This window comes from Cydia splendana, chromosome 7, assembly GCF_910591565.1.
Source record: "Cydia splendana chromosome 7, ilCydSple1.2, whole genome shotgun sequence".
In the NCBI taxonomy this organism is placed as follows: Eukaryota; Metazoa; Arthropoda; class Insecta; order Lepidoptera; family Tortricidae; genus Cydia; species Cydia splendana.
In genome coordinates, this window is record NC_085966.1 from 4,397,572 (window position 1) to 4,416,155 (window position 18,584).

At 37.0% G+C, this 18,584-nt stretch overlaps 1 protein-coding gene and 1 long non-coding RNA gene across 2 annotated transcripts; one reads left to right on the forward strand and one right to left on the reverse strand.

Annotated features, from left to right (window-relative positions):
- Positions 1-206: 206 nt before the first annotated feature.
- Positions 207-6,938, forward strand: LOC134792456 (uncharacterized). Its single transcript, XM_063763740.1, has 6 exons — positions 207-271; positions 453-492; positions 1,754-1,833; positions 3,904-3,960; positions 4,942-5,036; positions 6,720-6,938. The coding sequence occupies exons 1-6, from the start codon at positions 248-250 to the stop codon at positions 6,877-6,879; spliced, it is 456 nt and encodes a 151-aa protein (XP_063619810.1). The 5' UTR covers positions 207-247; the 3' UTR covers positions 6,880-6,938.
- Positions 6,939-7,712: 774 nt separating this feature from the next.
- LOC134792042 (uncharacterized) lies at positions 7,713-16,769 on the reverse strand. Its single transcript, XR_010144376.1, has 4 exons — positions 16,639-16,769; positions 15,671-15,772; positions 8,791-8,906; positions 7,713-8,362 (listed from the first exon to the last, which is right to left on the reverse strand). It is a non-coding gene; the product is annotated as an uncharacterized LOC134792042 (long non-coding RNA).
- Positions 16,770-18,584: the final 1,815 nt, after the last annotated feature.

Consider the following 18,584-nt stretch of genomic DNA (forward strand, 5'->3'; position numbering starts at 1 on the left):
TTTAGGATTTAGGTGCAGTACAGTACACACCGCAGTTAACTTTTATGCAGCAACACTCTGCAACAAGGTAACATTAGGTAATCACCTAGTTACTGTTGCACAGTGTCGCTTCACAAGAGTATGTGGTGTGGATGCACCTTTACATTCATGCGCTATCACTACTTACTCGTAATTATGAATGCATTATTCACTGAGAATCAGTTTGCTTCTTCAGTTTCTTGAGGACAGTGGTGTGTGCTGTGTTACCATGTATTTGTTTCAATTGTTAATGGTAGGTTTTTTTTATTATCGTCTCATAAAGCTACATAATTAATATATATGCTATAAAAGTACTTTATAAACTATGCCTACGGTGACTGCTTAACATCAGGCGGCCCGTATGTAAACGTTAAACGTAATAAACTGGATTTTTACAGTTGACGTATTTTTTACGATAAATGTTTTATTTTTAGATATTTGTGATAACTTTCTGCAGCAACGCATCTCTATCAGGTAAATACTTTAAATAATTAGCTTGATTCACAATGATATGTGGCTGAAGCCAAAAATCGCAAAAAAAAAAACAATCAAAATTGTGGTTAGTAACACACAGATATAAGTATAAGTTAGTTGAATTTTCATAGCAAATATCATGTTATTTCAACCGGCGTATTATGGGTAGCTTTATCCATCTTTATCCACGTGATAAAACTGTCACTTTTTAACACCATGGGATAGAAAGTGACGGACACCGTTTTATCACGCTGTCACGTAGACAAGAACGACCATCATATCCGTACTGATCAGAATGTCGTTTTGAATACGGTGATCGCTGATCGATGAGTCATGCTGATATTTATAAGCTAAAGTTTAGGCATTCCCTTGTATCTTATCAGTATCACGCTTATGTGTTGGACAGGATTAATAGGTCTCTCAAACAAGAACCATAACAGGAAAAAGTTATCTTTGTTTACAATTTAATAGATCGAATAAAACAGAAATAACTAGAGTTACACCAAGAAAAGTCTGCATCGATTTTATGTGTATTTGATTGTATGTGTACTTGAGTGGCGCGATAGGTGGCGCTGGTAGTGGAGGAATTCACTCAATTTTGACTGAGTTACAAGGGTTATATCATATATGTGGTTCAAGCGGAGGCACGGCTAAGCCCCGTGCATGAACTATAGGGGGCAGCATAGGAGCCGTCAGATTTTTGGCGCGAGGCGTAAATGTGTCGTTTATGCTTTTGACGTAGCCCACAAGATGGCAGAACCTACTATGCACAAGGAAACGTACCGACGAGAACGATAGATGGTAGTACTTGCTTTGGCAATGTACATGTGCACATATGTTTCCGATTCAGGCCACAAGATGGCAGACCCTCCAAAGCGCACAGTCCCTATACCTATGAAATTTATGTTTTCTCTTTTTTTTTTATGAAATAGGAGGCAAACGAGCAGACGGATCACCTGGTGCCCTGGTGGTCTTTTTTGTTGATTGTTTTTGTTGCCTAACGCCGATTACTATTAGAAAGAAGTCGATATTGCTAAAAAAATATTTAAACTGTAACCTCTTGTCTGTGTATAACAAGGATCCCGACTGAATTTATAGTCATGTTAAAAAAAAATGACTTTTTCTGCTCTATGCAGCAAAACCACTTTCTTCTCATGACCAACACACGCATATATGAAAAGTCACACACATGTGAAAGGAAAAATAGATACATAAGTACCTATAACAAGTGAAGCATTTATCTCTAATATCTCTATTACAGAATCCAAATATAAATGCGAAGGAAATACTCCCTGCGATATTGAAAGCCCTGACTACAACCAGGAAGAGATCGGCAATTCAGTGAGATACATATATTATAACCTCTAAGGCGATGCAACCAATGCTTATAAGAAGTCACAGCGGTACGATACCGATCTGTCAAATCAAAAGTGACGTTGTTTGGTTAAAGAAATGTAATATATACCTAATGTAATGTATGTGTGAGATCGGTATCGTGCTGCTGTGACTTCTTATTCCAACAAAAACACACTGAGAGAAAAATCATCACCAGGAATTAAAAAACAGTTCTGTACTGGGGGAAAAAATGAAGTTTAGTAATAATTATGGAAGTTTCACTATTTCTGTAAAGTTTATTTATTTCTACAAACAGCTCAGTAATCCTAAATCTAATTTCAACAAACAGATAATAGAAATTGCAAGAACTAATAGAAATTGCAAAAGTCAATTTGTTCCTATTAGTTGACTCTCCTTGTCCCCGGATTAAGTATTTTTTTTGTAATTCTAAGTGTGTTTTTGTTATACTTTTCTCTCAGTGCATAAATGTGAAATGAGAGCCAAGTTCAATATTAAGAATATGTGTCGTTGTTGACTCGCCGACAAAAGAATTGAGATCTATATGGGTGCCCAGTTCTGTGTTGTGTAGAAAATCCTGGAATTATAAAGGATTTGACTTGGCTTTCATGTGTGTAGGTTAAGTAGGTTTCAAGTTGTGAAGGGGTCAAAAGTAGCTCGAAATGGTTCATAATATTACACACGGTTGCTGCATCGCCAGTTCCTTTTTCTTTGAACTTGGCTGGACACGCTACCGCGTGTCTAGATAAGCTTTGTCACAGAATAAATAATAGTACTAGGTACAGAAGACTCACTCTCTAACAAAACGCGTCTGTTACGATCTGGCCGCGTAGCCAAGATGCCAATCGCTTACGCTCCGTAGCGATCGAAACGCAACTGTCACTGTCGCACTAATATGGAAGAGTGATAGAGAGACATAATGCTTTTCGTTATATGCTATTAGTTGATTTCCGCACGTTTCCTCTCATCTCCGCCTTAGTGGAAAAGAAACCTAAACTTATATTGATTTAAACTAACACGATTTTTACTGTTACTCATACATACTTTTATAACTAACACGGTACTTAATCGCTTAAGACGAAACAGGAGCTGAGTTTTAAATATTTTAGGTAAATATACCCGTCTCGCTAACGGAAGCGGCACCTAAAAGTAGTGCGATAAGGACAAGGCGAAAAATCCTGCGTAAAAATCTCAAAACTCGAGGTTTCGTACTCCTCTGTTTCCTCCTCCAAAACTTAACCAATCGTAACCAAATTTGGAAATCTAAATGATTATGAAATTATCTGTGTCGGACCGTTTTGCTTTTTTGGTTAATTGATATCAGTTTTAAATGCCACGCCTCTCATTGCGGCATAGTCAATTAGGCCATTTTGGCCATTTTTGAAGGGCTCTAGCGCCTTAAAAAACAAAAATATCAAAAAAAGCAAAACGGTCCGACACAGATATTGACAATATTAATCTGTGTTGAAAAAATCATTGCTCTAGCTTCAAAAACCACGGAGGAAAACGAGGAGTACGTTTGTATGGAGAAATGACCACTCCCGTTGGCTCTTAAAACTTAAGTTTATTTACCATCGGATGTCGTGAGTGTAGTGTGTAGGCAAAGTGACAACCCTAGCGTACAAGTGAATAATCAAGATCAAGTGCGGGTAGTTCGCAAAACCCGCACAGCAAGAAGATGTTGATTGATACAATTCCTCGCCAGTCTGCCTGTGACCACGAACGTAACGGCACGTTCGAAACGTCAGGCCATAAATAAACGTAAGTTTTACGCAACCTAAACTTGTAGTATAGTACAGTCGCCAGCAGATATATCGGAGCGGCCGATGTGCTCATATCTGAACACGCCCTCTAACGCCTTGACAATAGAGGCGTGTTCAGATATTTGTGAGCCTCGGCCGATCCGATATATATCTGATGGCGCCTGCACTGCGCGAGAATACGTTTGAAAACTTTAAAATAGATATTGAACAAACGAATAATTATGCTGTGCTGGGACAGAGCTGAATTATTTTAAAGTTTTCTTTTTTATTTCATTAGTTGTGTTTTTATTTCCAGCATTATCAACGTATGCGACGATCTTCTGAAACTGATCCCTGTGTTTCCATTACCGAGGTTTGGCCTTAAATTAAGTATTTATTTACCCAAATTTAACCTATGTTAATTGTAACTTAATTTATGTATGTATTTCTAAATAAGAAAAACATAATTATGGTGACTAATATTATAAACTTTGCTTATATCTGTTAGGTACCATAAAATCCTTTTTCTAGTGTAAACGCGTTTTCCCTAGTTAAAATTAGTTTTCCGTATCGCTTCAGAGACACACGTTTTCACTGGTTAAAACTAGTTTTCGCAAGGTGCCTCGGTGTAAAACTAGTTTTAACTAAACTCTAAATCATAATTAGATTCCAAAAAAAGTAAGACAATGTTGCCACTGCAATAATTTGTTTGTAAAATAGTAAATTCCTTTTTACAAATAACACGTTAAGATAATTTATTTATTGGTAATTTTACTCTTACGATTTAAAAAAGTAGGTACTTTCATTTAATTATTTTTACATAAATACAAGACGCGCTAGTAATAAGTGGCAACATTCTCTTACTTTTTTTGGAATCTAATTATGATCTAGAGTATAGGATTTTTCAGTCAAACTAGTTTTCGCAAAGTGCCTTGATGAAAACTAGTTTTGACTAAACGATACACATAACGCAAATAAGATTTTATTCTTAATTGATATTATAAAATATGTATATTGATTGAGTCACGGCTCACGGTCAACGTCGCTTTGCTCGTAGTCGCACCTATCATTTAACTCTGGTAGAATATCGTGAAATCTAGTACTTTATACATATAAGCAGCGCACTTTGACCGACATTTATTTTTAAAAAATAATTAAGAAGTGTAACGCTCTTACGGTAGATGTCGCTAGGGTCCCCTAGACCCACATGGTGGAAAGATTGGGTATAGCTATAGATGAGCTCTTGGTGGCTCAGATGGCAGAGCGCTTGAGTATCGATCCAGAGGCCGTGAGTTCAAGTCTCACCCAAGACAGTAATTTTTCCGCTTTTAAATTTATTTTTTAACTGTTATAGGAGGAGCCACTTACATACGAGGTTCCTGGTGCTCCGAAAACCCTTCTGAATGAGATCCTTACTCAGAAAATAAAGCAGACTCGTTGCTCGAATGAGTAAGTTTTTAAATCATACGGCCTGATTGGAACTTTAAAGGGGCCCACTGATTAACAGTCCGCCGGACGGTATCGGCCTGTCAGTTGTTCGGAACTGTCAAAATTTTGTTCTAACTGACAGGACGATACCGTCCGGCGGACTGTTAATCAGTGGGCCCCTTAACAATTTTTTGAGATATCTTAAAGTTCGAATCAGGTCAAGCTTTAGGTATTGTATTGTCTGAATCAACAAAAAAAACCTCAAACTGATATCAATTTATTCTTGCTGATTTGACATCAGTTGGCCTAAAGACAAATTTTGACTGTTAATCAGTGGACTCCTTCGAGCAACACGGAAGGGAGGCGGCATTCGCACTATTTCCCCTCTGCCTAGGTACAAGATCAACTGATCTAGCGCGGGTAATAAAACTAGTTGCGCTCGGATTTTTCATTAGACCAACAGCCATATTCGAACTATAAGATACGTCAAATAATAGATATGGAAACGATATAGATTGGATATGTCAGTGTCAAACAAGTGTCAAAAGTGAGGTTTCTTCATACAAAAACGTCACTTTTAACACTAGTTTGACACTGACATATCCAATCTATATCGTTTCCATATCTATTATTTGACGAATCTTAAAGTTCGAATATGGCTGCGAGTCCAGACGCGCGCGTGAACACAGCAGCAGAAAAAATGCCAAATTGCTCGGTTTTTTGTTGTAAAAAGAGGTCGGGGGCATCAAATTTACAAAAAGAAGGTCTTACATTTCACATGTAATTTTATTTTACATATCATACAATTGTTGGGTTTATCGATTTTGCTCGCCCAGTACAAATTGCGGATCGGTCGAGCGACAAATCCGACTTCTCATCTGTCAGAATACAATAAAATTCTTCGATGAAAATGTGTTAGTGTGCGTGTTGTGACACTTGTGACTCGTCCGTACACAAAAAGAGTTCGAGGTTTGCAAGATTTGTCTTTGACGTGTGTCATTTTCTATGTATTTGTGTCGTCATTACAGATTGGATTTTGTATGTAAGTGTGTGAGAAGTGCGACTGTGTGCACCTTTCCCCCCGCAAAAAATGGCAGAAAGCTTTGTACGGTAAGATATCGCTTGGGCCCCTCCCTTCCGACGTGTCGGAAGCCGGTGTTGCTCGAAGGTGGGCCCCTTAACAAAGATACCGATCGATCTAGTAATTAAAAGGAAAGCGGACGGCGGCGATTGGTTAATAAGTATTTTAATTTCAGCCTATTAAATGTATAAACCTAAAGGTTGTCTGGAAGAGATCGCTTTTTAGCGATAAGACCGCCTGTTGTTTAACCTCTTATTTTCTTTATTATTTGTATTGTTTTCTGTAATGAGTTGTGCAATAAAGAATATTTGTATTGTATTGTATATATATTTTAGCAACACTGCAACAGTAAGGCCTCATTCACATGAGCGCTTGTACAACGCGCGTTAAAAAAGCGTTTCAATGACACAAATGGATACATGTGTATTTATTCACACGAAGGCGGTGGCGCTTTTTATCAAGCATTGTTGGATTTTCGACTTTAAGCCTTGGTCGTTAAATCGAATTTCGAGTGCGGACAGATTCAAAGCGCTTATTTAACGCGCGTTGAAAAAGATCTCGTGCTTATGGGGCCTAAAAGCAATGTGATTTACATAAAAACTACTTATTTCATTATTTTTCAGAGGAGCAAAATGTCAAGAAACGTGGTCCATTCTAATGGGATATTCCTACATCTGCGAGACTAAAACTTCTTCAACTGCGTTGAATTTCAAGACAGACACAAATGAGTCTATTGCAGTTACAGTTCCCATAAATGTAGCTTGTGAATGTGTTAGACAATGAAAACATCATTATTTTTCACAATACATACTCATAAATGCTCTGTTTATATTATTCAGACACTGATGATAAAGTTGCATTTTAATTTTACCCACAGCAAGAGTAGCAAAATAAGTTGATGCAAATTTTGAGTGGTTTCCTCGTGTTGACTGATAAAATTGTTTTTTAAATGTTGATTTTGAATGATAAATAAGTTTTTATAGAGGCCAGAGTTATTGCAGCGACGAACGTCACTGCAGTATTGACATCCAAACTTCACCTTTTCGGTAGATGTTACTATGCGCCTCCCTAAACCTTATAAATCTTGTAAAATGTCGTATCTTTAGCAAATTTTTGACATAAAGTTCGAAACAGAAGGCTAATAGGGTATTATACTGTATTTAAAATAAATTATTTTACACCATGCATGAAATAAAGCACCAGATAATTATTAGAAATACACAGATAGGAGTTATTTGTAAACACAAGTTCTATTTAATAAATCGGATAGAAATATAAAGAGTAGGTGAGTTGACCGTGACGTCACGATGTAATGTTTCATATAAATTCCATATTAGCAAATCGTTTTGACAGTTCTAAAAAAGTAACTGATTTGACTAGTAGGAAAATACCCTATTTATGGTCGCATTTTTATCACGTTCTAACAAGTATGAAACGAAAGAGTGACGCATGACATGACAAGTGATAAAAATGCGATCACGATATTCGTGCCGGTCGAAAGAATGGAATCAATATGGTGGTGGCGAAGGAAAAAACCGGGATTTTTATAAAATCCGAGTACTTAACAAAAAAAACTTCTGAATTCAGTAATGAAATGCTTTATTCGTACAGAGGTGGGTACAATGATCATAATAGTATTAAAGCCACTCCACACTAGCGTATCCTGAGCATAATATTCAACTCTATGGCTGCTGCTCGACGCTTTGTCGGTGTGTTTGTTCCATTTATAAATAAATAATAAAATAATTTTATTTCGATTATAAATCCTTAAACATACCTGAACGAAGATAAATATTAGATAAATAAATATTTAAGGATACTCTTACACGTCGACCTAGCCCCAAACTAAGCACAGCTTATGTTATAATGGGTAATAAGCGACGATATACATACAATGACATATTATTTATTACGAAGAGTTTATTTTGGACCAGAGTTAGGAGCTTTTGGACTTTTATTCACTTTTCATCATAAGGTGCTGGTGCTCGACGCGGTGCTTAAATGGAACTTAAATCATTGTCAATAGAGGTGACAGCAAGGTGTCATTAGTATGTCGAGCACTAGTAGGTACGTTTACCTTACTAGTACCTACGCATCAGTCGCATCACAGATGCAATCAACATTAATTATTCCTTCAATATCATCTCTCATTATGTCTTTTTCACGATCATATATGACTAACTTATGCTTGCGGGTTTTTTGTATGCACCGGGTCCTCCTGTTGTTCTGTATTAAGTCGCCAAAGCACTGATACTCGCTGCTGTTGCTAAAATAAAACACTTATTTACTAAAAGGACTAAAAGGTGATAATATGCTGAGGCATTTATAGTCTGTAGGTATTTAAATAAGAGTAAACAAACAATTTGTATATTTTCGGAGAGTTATAACATTTATTGTTTAACCAACCAAATACAAAAGCGCCGGGATCTGTCACTGAACGACCTGACTTTATTTAACCTACATTATTTGACAATGTAATATTTTCATCTGCCTAGCCATTTGAGGGTAGATTATGTTTACTTTTATTTGAATACCTAATAATACAGACGTGGTAGTTGCCTGTTGAAAGAAAAATACAATCATTGATAAAAGCTGGTATCAAAAATAAATGTTTTGGCAAACATTTTTTTCCGTATAATGAAAGAGTAGTAGGCTGTTTATACCCAATAGGGTAGAATACAAGGAGATACTTACGTATATTTCGATGGATTGCATTTAACTTGTTGTATTTTCTGTTGGAAATACTGAGATTGCACGATTACTTTGGGAAGCTTGCTTGGATCAGCGATCTTCTGGTATGGCGTAGAAAACTGTAAGTAAAAGAATGAATTTGATACATTTTATATGATAACATTTGGGCCAAAAGAGATTGCGCGTGGCGGAGATGAGAATGTTGAGATAGATGTGTGGCGTGACGAGAATGGATAAAATAAGGAATGAATATACTCGTACTAGTGGCTCTATGAGCTATGGAGCTCGCGAGCATAGCTTAAAACTTAATATGTATGGCTCCACCGGGCCGTTGAGAAAAAAAACCGGTCAAGTGCGAGTCAGACTCGCGCACAAAGGGTTCCGTACCATTACTCAAAAAATGGCAAAAAATCACGTTTGTTGTATGGAAGCCCCACTTAAATATTTATTAAGTATTCTTTAGTGTTTGTTGTTATAGTGTTGTTATAATAGAAATACATCATCTGTGAAAATTTCCTAGTTATCACGATTCATGAGATGCAGCCTGGTGGCGGACAGACAGACAGACAGACGGATTATCAAACTGCACTCAGGACTTAATCGCGTATTTAAGTTTTAAAACGGGAGGAACGGGTACAAGGTAAAAAAGTGGCAACCCAGACGAAAGGCAAATGGGAAACGTCCAGTACGTCTACCATCAATTTTGACATTGACATATTGTAACGTAGACATTTTCTTAAATTTTAAATTAATATTTTAGGGTTGAATTCCTTTTCTTATTTCGATGATTTTAACAATATCCCAAACTAACTCGATTGGTTGCACTTATTTGCATAATCTGTGGCATTCAGATGCACCTCTTTATGCTTATCTGTTGTCGGGGTTGTCATACGAGTAAAAATAATTAAAACTTGAGATATTTAGGTTGTCACTCCAGGAAAACTTTGTATGATTTAGATATGTTTTTTTAGGTAAGAGAGAATTTAGATGTTAAATAAAACATAGGAATTACAGACTCCAAAAAGGGGGCTCTGAAATGAAACTTTATTAGATTTATTGATAAAATATATTTCTTAGGCTCAGGAGTGAATTGTTAAATAAATCAGTCAGAATTTTCGTAGGATTTGTGTCTTCAAGGGATTGGCACCCTACTTTTGTTTTGGCCTTTTGTACTCAACATATGAGGAGGTCATTTTGAGATGACATGCACTTTTGATGTGTGGACCCCTCCGGGGACGCACGCTCGCATGAGTACTATTTGTGGTGAGACCACACATTCGCCATGTTGGTCGAAATGCTGGAAGCAGCTCGAGTCCTTCGGTGTGCTCCACTGAGTAAGTACAAATGGAATTTAGGTGTGATCAACTCCACAATGGCGCGAAACGTTGTGGGTTCGTCCTTAACCAGGTTTTTGGTTCTTTACAGAGTTGACTCCTGCTCGAGGGTTGGGAGTGCTCCGCCAGAAGTCCTAACAGCTTCCAGTGCGGTGAGCTAAATTTCCAATTGTTTCATATTTTCTTTAGCGGCCATTAAGGCGTCGGCTAATGTATCCATTTCTCGGTTTACAGGAGCCGGGAGCTTGTGAATTTTTTGGAAGAGCTTTCGAATTTTTTTGGAAGAGCTTTCGATTTCTTTTGAAATTCATTTGAAGATGTTTAGAAGTTGTAATATGAGGCTGTGGGATCTGTACCACGCCATCTGCAGCGGCCGGCTCCAACCAGGTTAGCGGCCAGCTTCCCGGGGAAAGGCGAGTTCGCTCCCCGCTGCTGCAGTTCCAGCAGCAGTTTTTGAGGTCGGTCTGTTGCATAACTTTTGAGTGGCATCCGTCACCAACTACAAATTTAAAATGGTTAATTATAATTTAATTTGGTTACATATCAGAATACCGAAAGTTGATTTACCTAATGTCGAATCACCTATGCTCGATTCACCTATTTTTTTAAACACCTAATAGTTTATTAACCTAAGCTCATAACACCTAATGAACGAATTACCTAATGCACGTTTCACCTATAATTTTTTTACCTAAGCTCAGAATGCCTATGGTCGATCTACCTAAACTTGATACACCTAATGCTTGAAATACCTAAAACCGATTTACCTAATACATGAAACACCTAAAGCTGACATACCTAATGGACCATCCACCTAAAGCTGATATACCTAATGAACGATATACCTAAAGTTGATTTACCTAATGGATAAAATACCTAAAACCGTTATACCTAACGAACGAAATACCTAAAGTCGATATACCTAAAGGACGGAATACCTAAAGTCGATATACCTAATCCACGCAATACCGAAAGTCGATATACCTAATGTACGATATCCCTAAAGTTGATTTACCTATTGAACGAAATACCTAAAGTTAAAATACCTAATGCACGTAACACATAAAGTTGATATACCTATTAGGTACTGTTAACTGTAAAAATATGGGTGCACAAATCATCTCAAAAATATGTCCCATAGCTCTTATGTCAGCGAATTAAGAACTATGGGACATATTTTTGAATAAGTTGGCTACACCCATTGTAATACGTATAATATCTAAGGACGGGCTTTACGGGCACTAAAAATGGTACTAGTTCAGCGGTGTTACTCACGAATTCCAGCCAATCGTGCAGTCTAACGCAATTAGTTGCGACCAATAGCGCGCGTAATGCGAACTCATCAACCAATCGCGCGCGTGATGCGAACTCATCAACCAATCGCGTTGTAGCGGTTTCACACCGCTATACTGCCCCTGTCATGCCTCATTAATATTGCCCGTAAAGCCAGTCCCTAGATATCTATGTCAATGGCTACACCGATATTTTTACTGTTGACTGTATATAATGAACGAAATACCTAAATTCGTTATAAAAAATCATTTACTGCAGATAATGTAAGTACCTAAATATAACATTAATAATAAAAATAAAAATAATATTATATCTAATTAATAGATACCTATAATAAAATTATTAAATTAAAAATGATAAAATTCATACATTTATTGATTAAACTCAGATTAAAATTAAAAACTCTAAAACAAAAAGCAAAAAATAGTTTAAATCATATAATGTTTATGCGCAGTCAAAAATAAATTAGAATGTGAAACTTAAAACAGGCAGTAAGAAAAAACGCCTCTTCTTTGACAGGCGTTTCGACAGCTATTCCGTTCCATTTAGACAACTTATTAAGAACGGTTTTTCAATATTCAATATTAAAAAAATAAACGTGTTATAATGATGAAGAGGTAAGTAATAAAATATGAAATATGTATATTTTCTTACATTAACAGTAGGTTTTTATGTTGATTACGACGTTTAAAGGAAACTAATATTAACACTCATCAATAAGTAGTCATGAATTGGACAAGTATACATTAAAAAAAATGGAAAAGTGAAAAGCACTAGTTCGCGAAAACCAACTTTCCGCACGCTTAACAGCTACGCAAAGTAGCACTTTTTGAGCTGTATATAACTGTATTAAAAATATTTATTTTAATTACATGTAAACTTATTATTTTATCGGGTTCTAAAAAAACTATGGCCTACTACCCTGGAATTACCCTAACTACAACATTTATGGCCACAAGTTCAAACCCTTAATAAAGCAATAAACTATTAATACCAATTTTCTTTTTGCTGATGTTGTCTGAATTTTTTCATCACTTTATGAAAACATTTTCCTTAAAACTCCGGCATTCAATAATAGTCACACCTGATTGGAGATATTCGACTTTATTATGGCCCAAATTTTGGAATGTAGGTACCTAAATTTATGGTACCTACAATAATGTAGGTACCCTACCTGTTTGAAGGTAGTTAGGCATAATCTTAGATAAAATTAGCTATAGGTATTTCGTTCGTTAAAACATATACCAGCCATATAGGTATTACGTGCATTAGGTATATCGACTTTAGGTGTTACGTGCGTTAGGTATATTAGCTCTAGGTATTTCGTTCAATAGGTAAATCAACTTTAGGCATATCGTCCATTAGGTATATCGACTTTCGGTATAACATGCATTAGGTATATCGATTTTAGGTATTCCGTCCTTTAGGTATATCGACTTTAGGTATTTCGTTCGTTAGGTATAACAGTTTTAGGTATTTTATCCATAAGGTAAATCAACTTTAAGTATATCGTTCATTAGGTATATCAGCTTTAGGTGGATCGTCCATTAGGTATGTCAGCTTTAGGTGTTTCATGCATTAGGTATAATAGCTTTATGTAAAGCGTGCGTTAGGTAAAATGTGCATTAGGTAAAACGTTCATTAGGTGTTTCATCCATTAGGTTAATTGAGTTTAGGTATTATAAACTTAGGTCATTCAATGTTTAGTTAAAATGATCGTTAGGTAATTAAAAAATAGGTGAATCGAGCATAGGTGATTCGACATTAGGTAAATGAATTTTCGGTATTCTGATATGTAACCTTTAATTTTATTCAGTTTGAAGTTTTGAAAGTTCTGGTGCATAAAACTTAGGAATTTCGAAATCTAGTTTTTAGTATTTAATTAATAGGTGTAAACCCTTATAACTAGAACCTGTGAAGCGACCCAGCTTACCACTGAGCATTTAACAGTAAACGATTAGATTAATAAAGTTTGTTAGATATAAATTTGTTTAATTGTTTCTCCTCCTAGCTTTCCTGCAGCAAGGTTTCCGTTTAGTCTATTTAATTTAATTTTGATTTAAATTTTATTTTGTTAACATGGCTGTTTCCATTTTCCACAAGCCGGAGCTTTTCTTTTATTATTTTACCCCCTTTCAAAACAGCCGTGTTACAATATACGCTCACGTCTACGTAACTTACTTTCTATGCATCTCGCTCGTACGCCCATATTCGTGCAAGCGAGATATACAGAAAGTAAATTACGTAGACGTGAGCGTTATGTCAATGTAAAAACTGGTGGTAGACGTACTGATGTCCCCAGACAGCCGGCATTTTTGCCGTATGTAAAAGGGGTAACGGATAAAGTTGACACAGTATTTGGAAAGTACTCTATAAAGACGGTGTACACGCCTTTATCCAAAGTTGCAGGGAGCCTAAGGTCACCGAACGTTATTCCGTTCCAGTCACCTGGCGTTTATAAAATAGATTGCGGTAGTTCCTATATCGGAGAAACTAAGCGCACCATAGCAGAAAGAGTTAAGGAACATATTGCAGCTGTCAAAAATCGTCAGGTGAACAAGTCTGCCGTGGCTGAGCATTTTGCTGGAGTCAGGACCAAACCACTGGATTGAGCTGCATAACCCTAAAATCCTTTCCACGGATCGCCATTTCTACAGTAGAAAAGTGCGGGAAGCCATTGAAATAAAAAAAGATTGCAATTTTAATCCGGACGAGGGTTTTAAGATCTCATCCACATGGAATCCAGTCATTAGTAAATGTAAGCGGAAACGAATATCGAAAGTCGATAAATCGAATATCGTTAGTGTTGTGTGTCGACAGAGTAACATATCCCTAGTGCGCAAAACGTTCAAACTGATAAACAAGACCAAGTGCGGGTAGTTCGAAAAACTCGCGCGGCTAGAAGATGTTGTTTATGTTTTTCTTATTTTTTTGTTTGTTTTCTTAATTATTTTTCTTGTAAGTACATATTGTTCTTTTTTTTTGTATTCTCTGTTGTTATCTTAATTATTCCTTTTGTGTATCTTTGCAATGTTTTAATATGAATCTTTATGTGTTATCTGTCGTGGCATCACCGAATGGGCTCTACGGAAGACCAGCGCTGGCTTTATCATGCTGAGTTGGGTCCATTTCGTGATGCACACTTATTGATGTCTTATTTCCTTGCTGTTGTTGTCTGTACATGTTCGTACATGTTTTGTGAACGTCACGAATAAATATCTTTTATCTTTTATCTTTATCTTTATGTCAACTTGAGCCAGTCTTCTCCGAGACCACGGGGACAACGCCGTCCTCGAAACGTCGGAGGTAAATTTCAAAACTTAAATACGCGATTAACAGGCCTATTCGGATTTCGAGATAATCACAAGATCTTGAGACGATTTAGAGATCAACTAGATCTACATTAGATATCGACTAGATGTGACTTGGATATAAAAGTCATAACTTGTCGAAATCGTTCAAGAGGACCTCCAGAATCGCGGAAACGTCAAATTTGACATATCTATCTTACAAATATCTTTAAATTATCCGTATCGTAACATGTTGAAGTCTAGTAGAAATCTAATTCATTTTCCGAATCGAGCCGTATGTCCCGAGTGCAGTTTGATAATGTTTAATAATCGTGAAAGTTTAAATCAGTGTTTAGACAGAGCGGAGTCTTAGTAATAGGGTCCCGTTCTTACCCTTTGGGTACAGAACCCTAAAAACGACAAACTGAATTGACAAAAAACCGGTCAAGTGCGAGTCAGACTCGCCCACCGAGGGTTCCGTACTTTTAAGGTTCCGTGCCTCAAAAGGAAAAAACGGAACCCTTATAGGATCACTCGTGCGTCTGTCTGTCCGTCTGTCACAGCCTATTTTCTCGGAAACTACTGGACCAATTAAGTAGAAATTTGGTACACATATGTGAATTAGTGACCCAGAGACGGAGCCAAACAATTACCATTCCCCCCAAACCGAAACCACTGGGTCTAAAATTTTGAAAACAATACACAAAATAGTTCTTCTATTAGAAATATGCAGTCAAGCGTGAGTCGGACTAATTGCTTAGTTTTTGATCCGACCCCTACGGGTTTTTTAAAGGCAATACACTCGCGTTTCACTTATAAAAAATACATTGTTAAAAACTGGGTAATGTACGGAACCCTTGGAATGCGAGTTCGACTCGCACTTGGCCGGTTTTTTAGTATTTATTGTTATAGCGGCAACAGAAATACATTACATTACTGAACTATAAATAAGGATTTTATACGTACCTCCACTTCTATTTCGCAGTTCTTTTTAATGCTTTGCTCTGCAAGCACCGCCGGGTTAACCCTTTCACCAAGAAACTCCCTCTTTAGCCGTTTATGGAAATCCTAGAAAAAGATAAGTTGGTAAAATTTTTCCGGTTTCTAAAATAATAACTTCTATATTAGTGTATTTTATTAACATAAAGTTCCCCTAAAAACAAATAGGACTAACAAAAAAATAAATTAAACTAAGAAGTTCTTAGTTCTTAGTAAGAACTAAACAGACTAAACTAAAACTACCTAAAAAGTAAAAACCTACAAATAGAAAATTGGCCCCAGGTCTGTGCCGTCCGGTAGGGTGCCAGTACGTCTACCACCAGTTTTTACATTGACAACGCTCACGTCTACATAATTTACTTTCTGTACATCTCGCTTGCACTAATATGCGAGTACGAGCGAGATGCATAGAAAGTAAGTTACGTAGACGTGAGCGTTATGTCAATGTCAAAACTGATGGTAGACGCATGGTATAATAATATACTCCGCCTGGTACTCTATTCCCGTCTTTTCTAGGTCACCTAACTGACACAAGCCTACGTCATCATGCGACAGCGCTATATGATAATATGCGATAGCGCTATATATAGCGGCCATGTTATTGTGACGTAGGCCTGTGTCACTCTGGGAATAGAAGACCATGTTTTATTAGACCATGGGTAGACGAAGCTGGCGGCGTTGCCCCGCTGAACGGCAACGCTAATACTTCTGTATAAATATATAGCCTCTAGACGCACAGACGTCAAACCTGGCCAAGAAAAATTTAATTTTGATTTGTCAAAACAAAGATTCAAATTACAAAGGCACAGGAGACCTTTTATAGGTCTCTGGGCGGCTAGGTGATATATCTTAAAGTAACAGGTTAATTGAGTTAAAGCAATGAACTAAAATGTTGGATTTAAGGAATAAAATATTAGTCAGGTTAGTGTCATTACCGGGTTATTGATGAAGTAATTATCGATCTCCTCCTGTGGGTAATCAGCTGGTTTAATGTCACAGAGCGTCTTTCCCTCACATCCTGGCGGAATTATAGGGCCGTCTGAAAAATATGATTTTCATAATTACTAACTGTTTTTATGTTAACATGTCGCTAAGCTTAGGTAAATGTGACTAGGCCGGACACAGCCGTATGCCAAACGAGTTGTGGGCCAAGAAAAGTACCGAGTGGATACCAAACATAGTGCGTCGTCACGGCAGACTTCGAAGGAGATGGCGGCACGATCTTGACGTCTTTCGGAAAGATTGGCCTAATATTGCCATAGAATGAGACGCGTGGAAGAAAGAGAGGGAGGCTTTTGCCCAGCAGTGGGACACAACAGGCTAACAAATAAAATAATTAAATAATGTTAACATGCATTTTCTCTGTTTAAATATGATTCTAGCTATTAGGGCAGCCGATGCTAAATAAAATATTAGACAAAACCCAATTTTCTTGTTTCATTAATAATGGGGGTCTGTCTATTGTTGCAATTCAGTTGCAATATAAGACTCGGCAAAAGTGTTTATCTATCGTAGGGGAACCTAATTACAATTTATTGCCCAACTTCGCCCAAGTAATGTATAAAATAAGTAATATTCTTACTAAGAACGAGATTCTTATAAAATAATTTTAAATTATAAAAAACCGGACAAGTGCGAGTTTGACTCGCACACCGAGGGTTCCGTATTTTTTAGTATTTGTTGTTATAGCGGCAACAGAAATACTTTCTATCTATCACGGTTCATGAGATACAGCCTGGTGACAGACAGACAGACAGGCAGACGGACATTGGAGTCTTAGTAATACGAGTAAGGTCCCGTTTTTACCCTTTGGGTACGGAACCCTAAAAAGCCTAACTTCTCCACCCATCCGCAACTTCGCCTAATAATGTATTTTCGCCAACCCTTGGTTTCAATGAACTGCAACCTTGATAGTCTGTGCGGAAAGAAAATAGTCATAGAATGTATTTCCATGACTCTTTTCCGAACAAACTCTACTCTAACGGGTTTTGATTCTAAGTAGGTACAATAAATAAATTAGGTACCTGTAGACACTTGTTTCCCTTGGACTGCAAGTATTGACAACTGAAATTAAACGAAGGTATAATTAGCAGGATCTTTCGTAGTAATTCGAGCATTTCAGATTAAGTATATTGTTACTCGTGGAGAATACGAGCCACTTTTAGCATTTATATTGGTGGGTTGATTGGTGGCAGTTAAAAAATCGTTAAGTAGATTGTGGATTTGGTCTTGCTGTCGAAGTTAATGCTATACATGTGCTATTGATGTGACAATTATGGGTGCGCCAAAGTTCATATAAAATTGCAAATTCGATTATTGATACTCCGAAAATGTATCTCATGCAATTTTACATCCTAATGATCATTATACATTTTCATTTTAAACAATACTCATTGGAACTTCGAATTTATTATATTCATAATGTCATTCTACATAAATATCTCTATTACTAAAATTTATGCATATATTATTAGATTATTACTCGACATATCAATTTCGACATATTTGATTTTATTTATAGCAGCATGCACCTGAAAAAAAAAATTCTAAATAAGAAAAAAAAAAGACAGGTGGGTTAGGTTAGGTTAGAACTGCGACCCTCACATAATCGAAATGCTGCCAGAAAGGTGGGTTAGGTTAGGTTAAAATTGCGACCCTCACAGAACCGAAATGCTGCCAGAAAGATGGGTTAGGTTAGGTTAGAACTGCGACCCTCACAGAACCGAAATGCTGCCACAAAAGGTGGGTTAGGTTAGGTTAGAATTGCGACCCTCACAGAACCGAAATGCTGTCAGAAAGGTGGGTTAGGTTAGGTTAGAACTGAGACCCTCACAGAACCGAAATGCTGCCAGAGAGGTGCGTCCTGTGACCCTCACAGTGA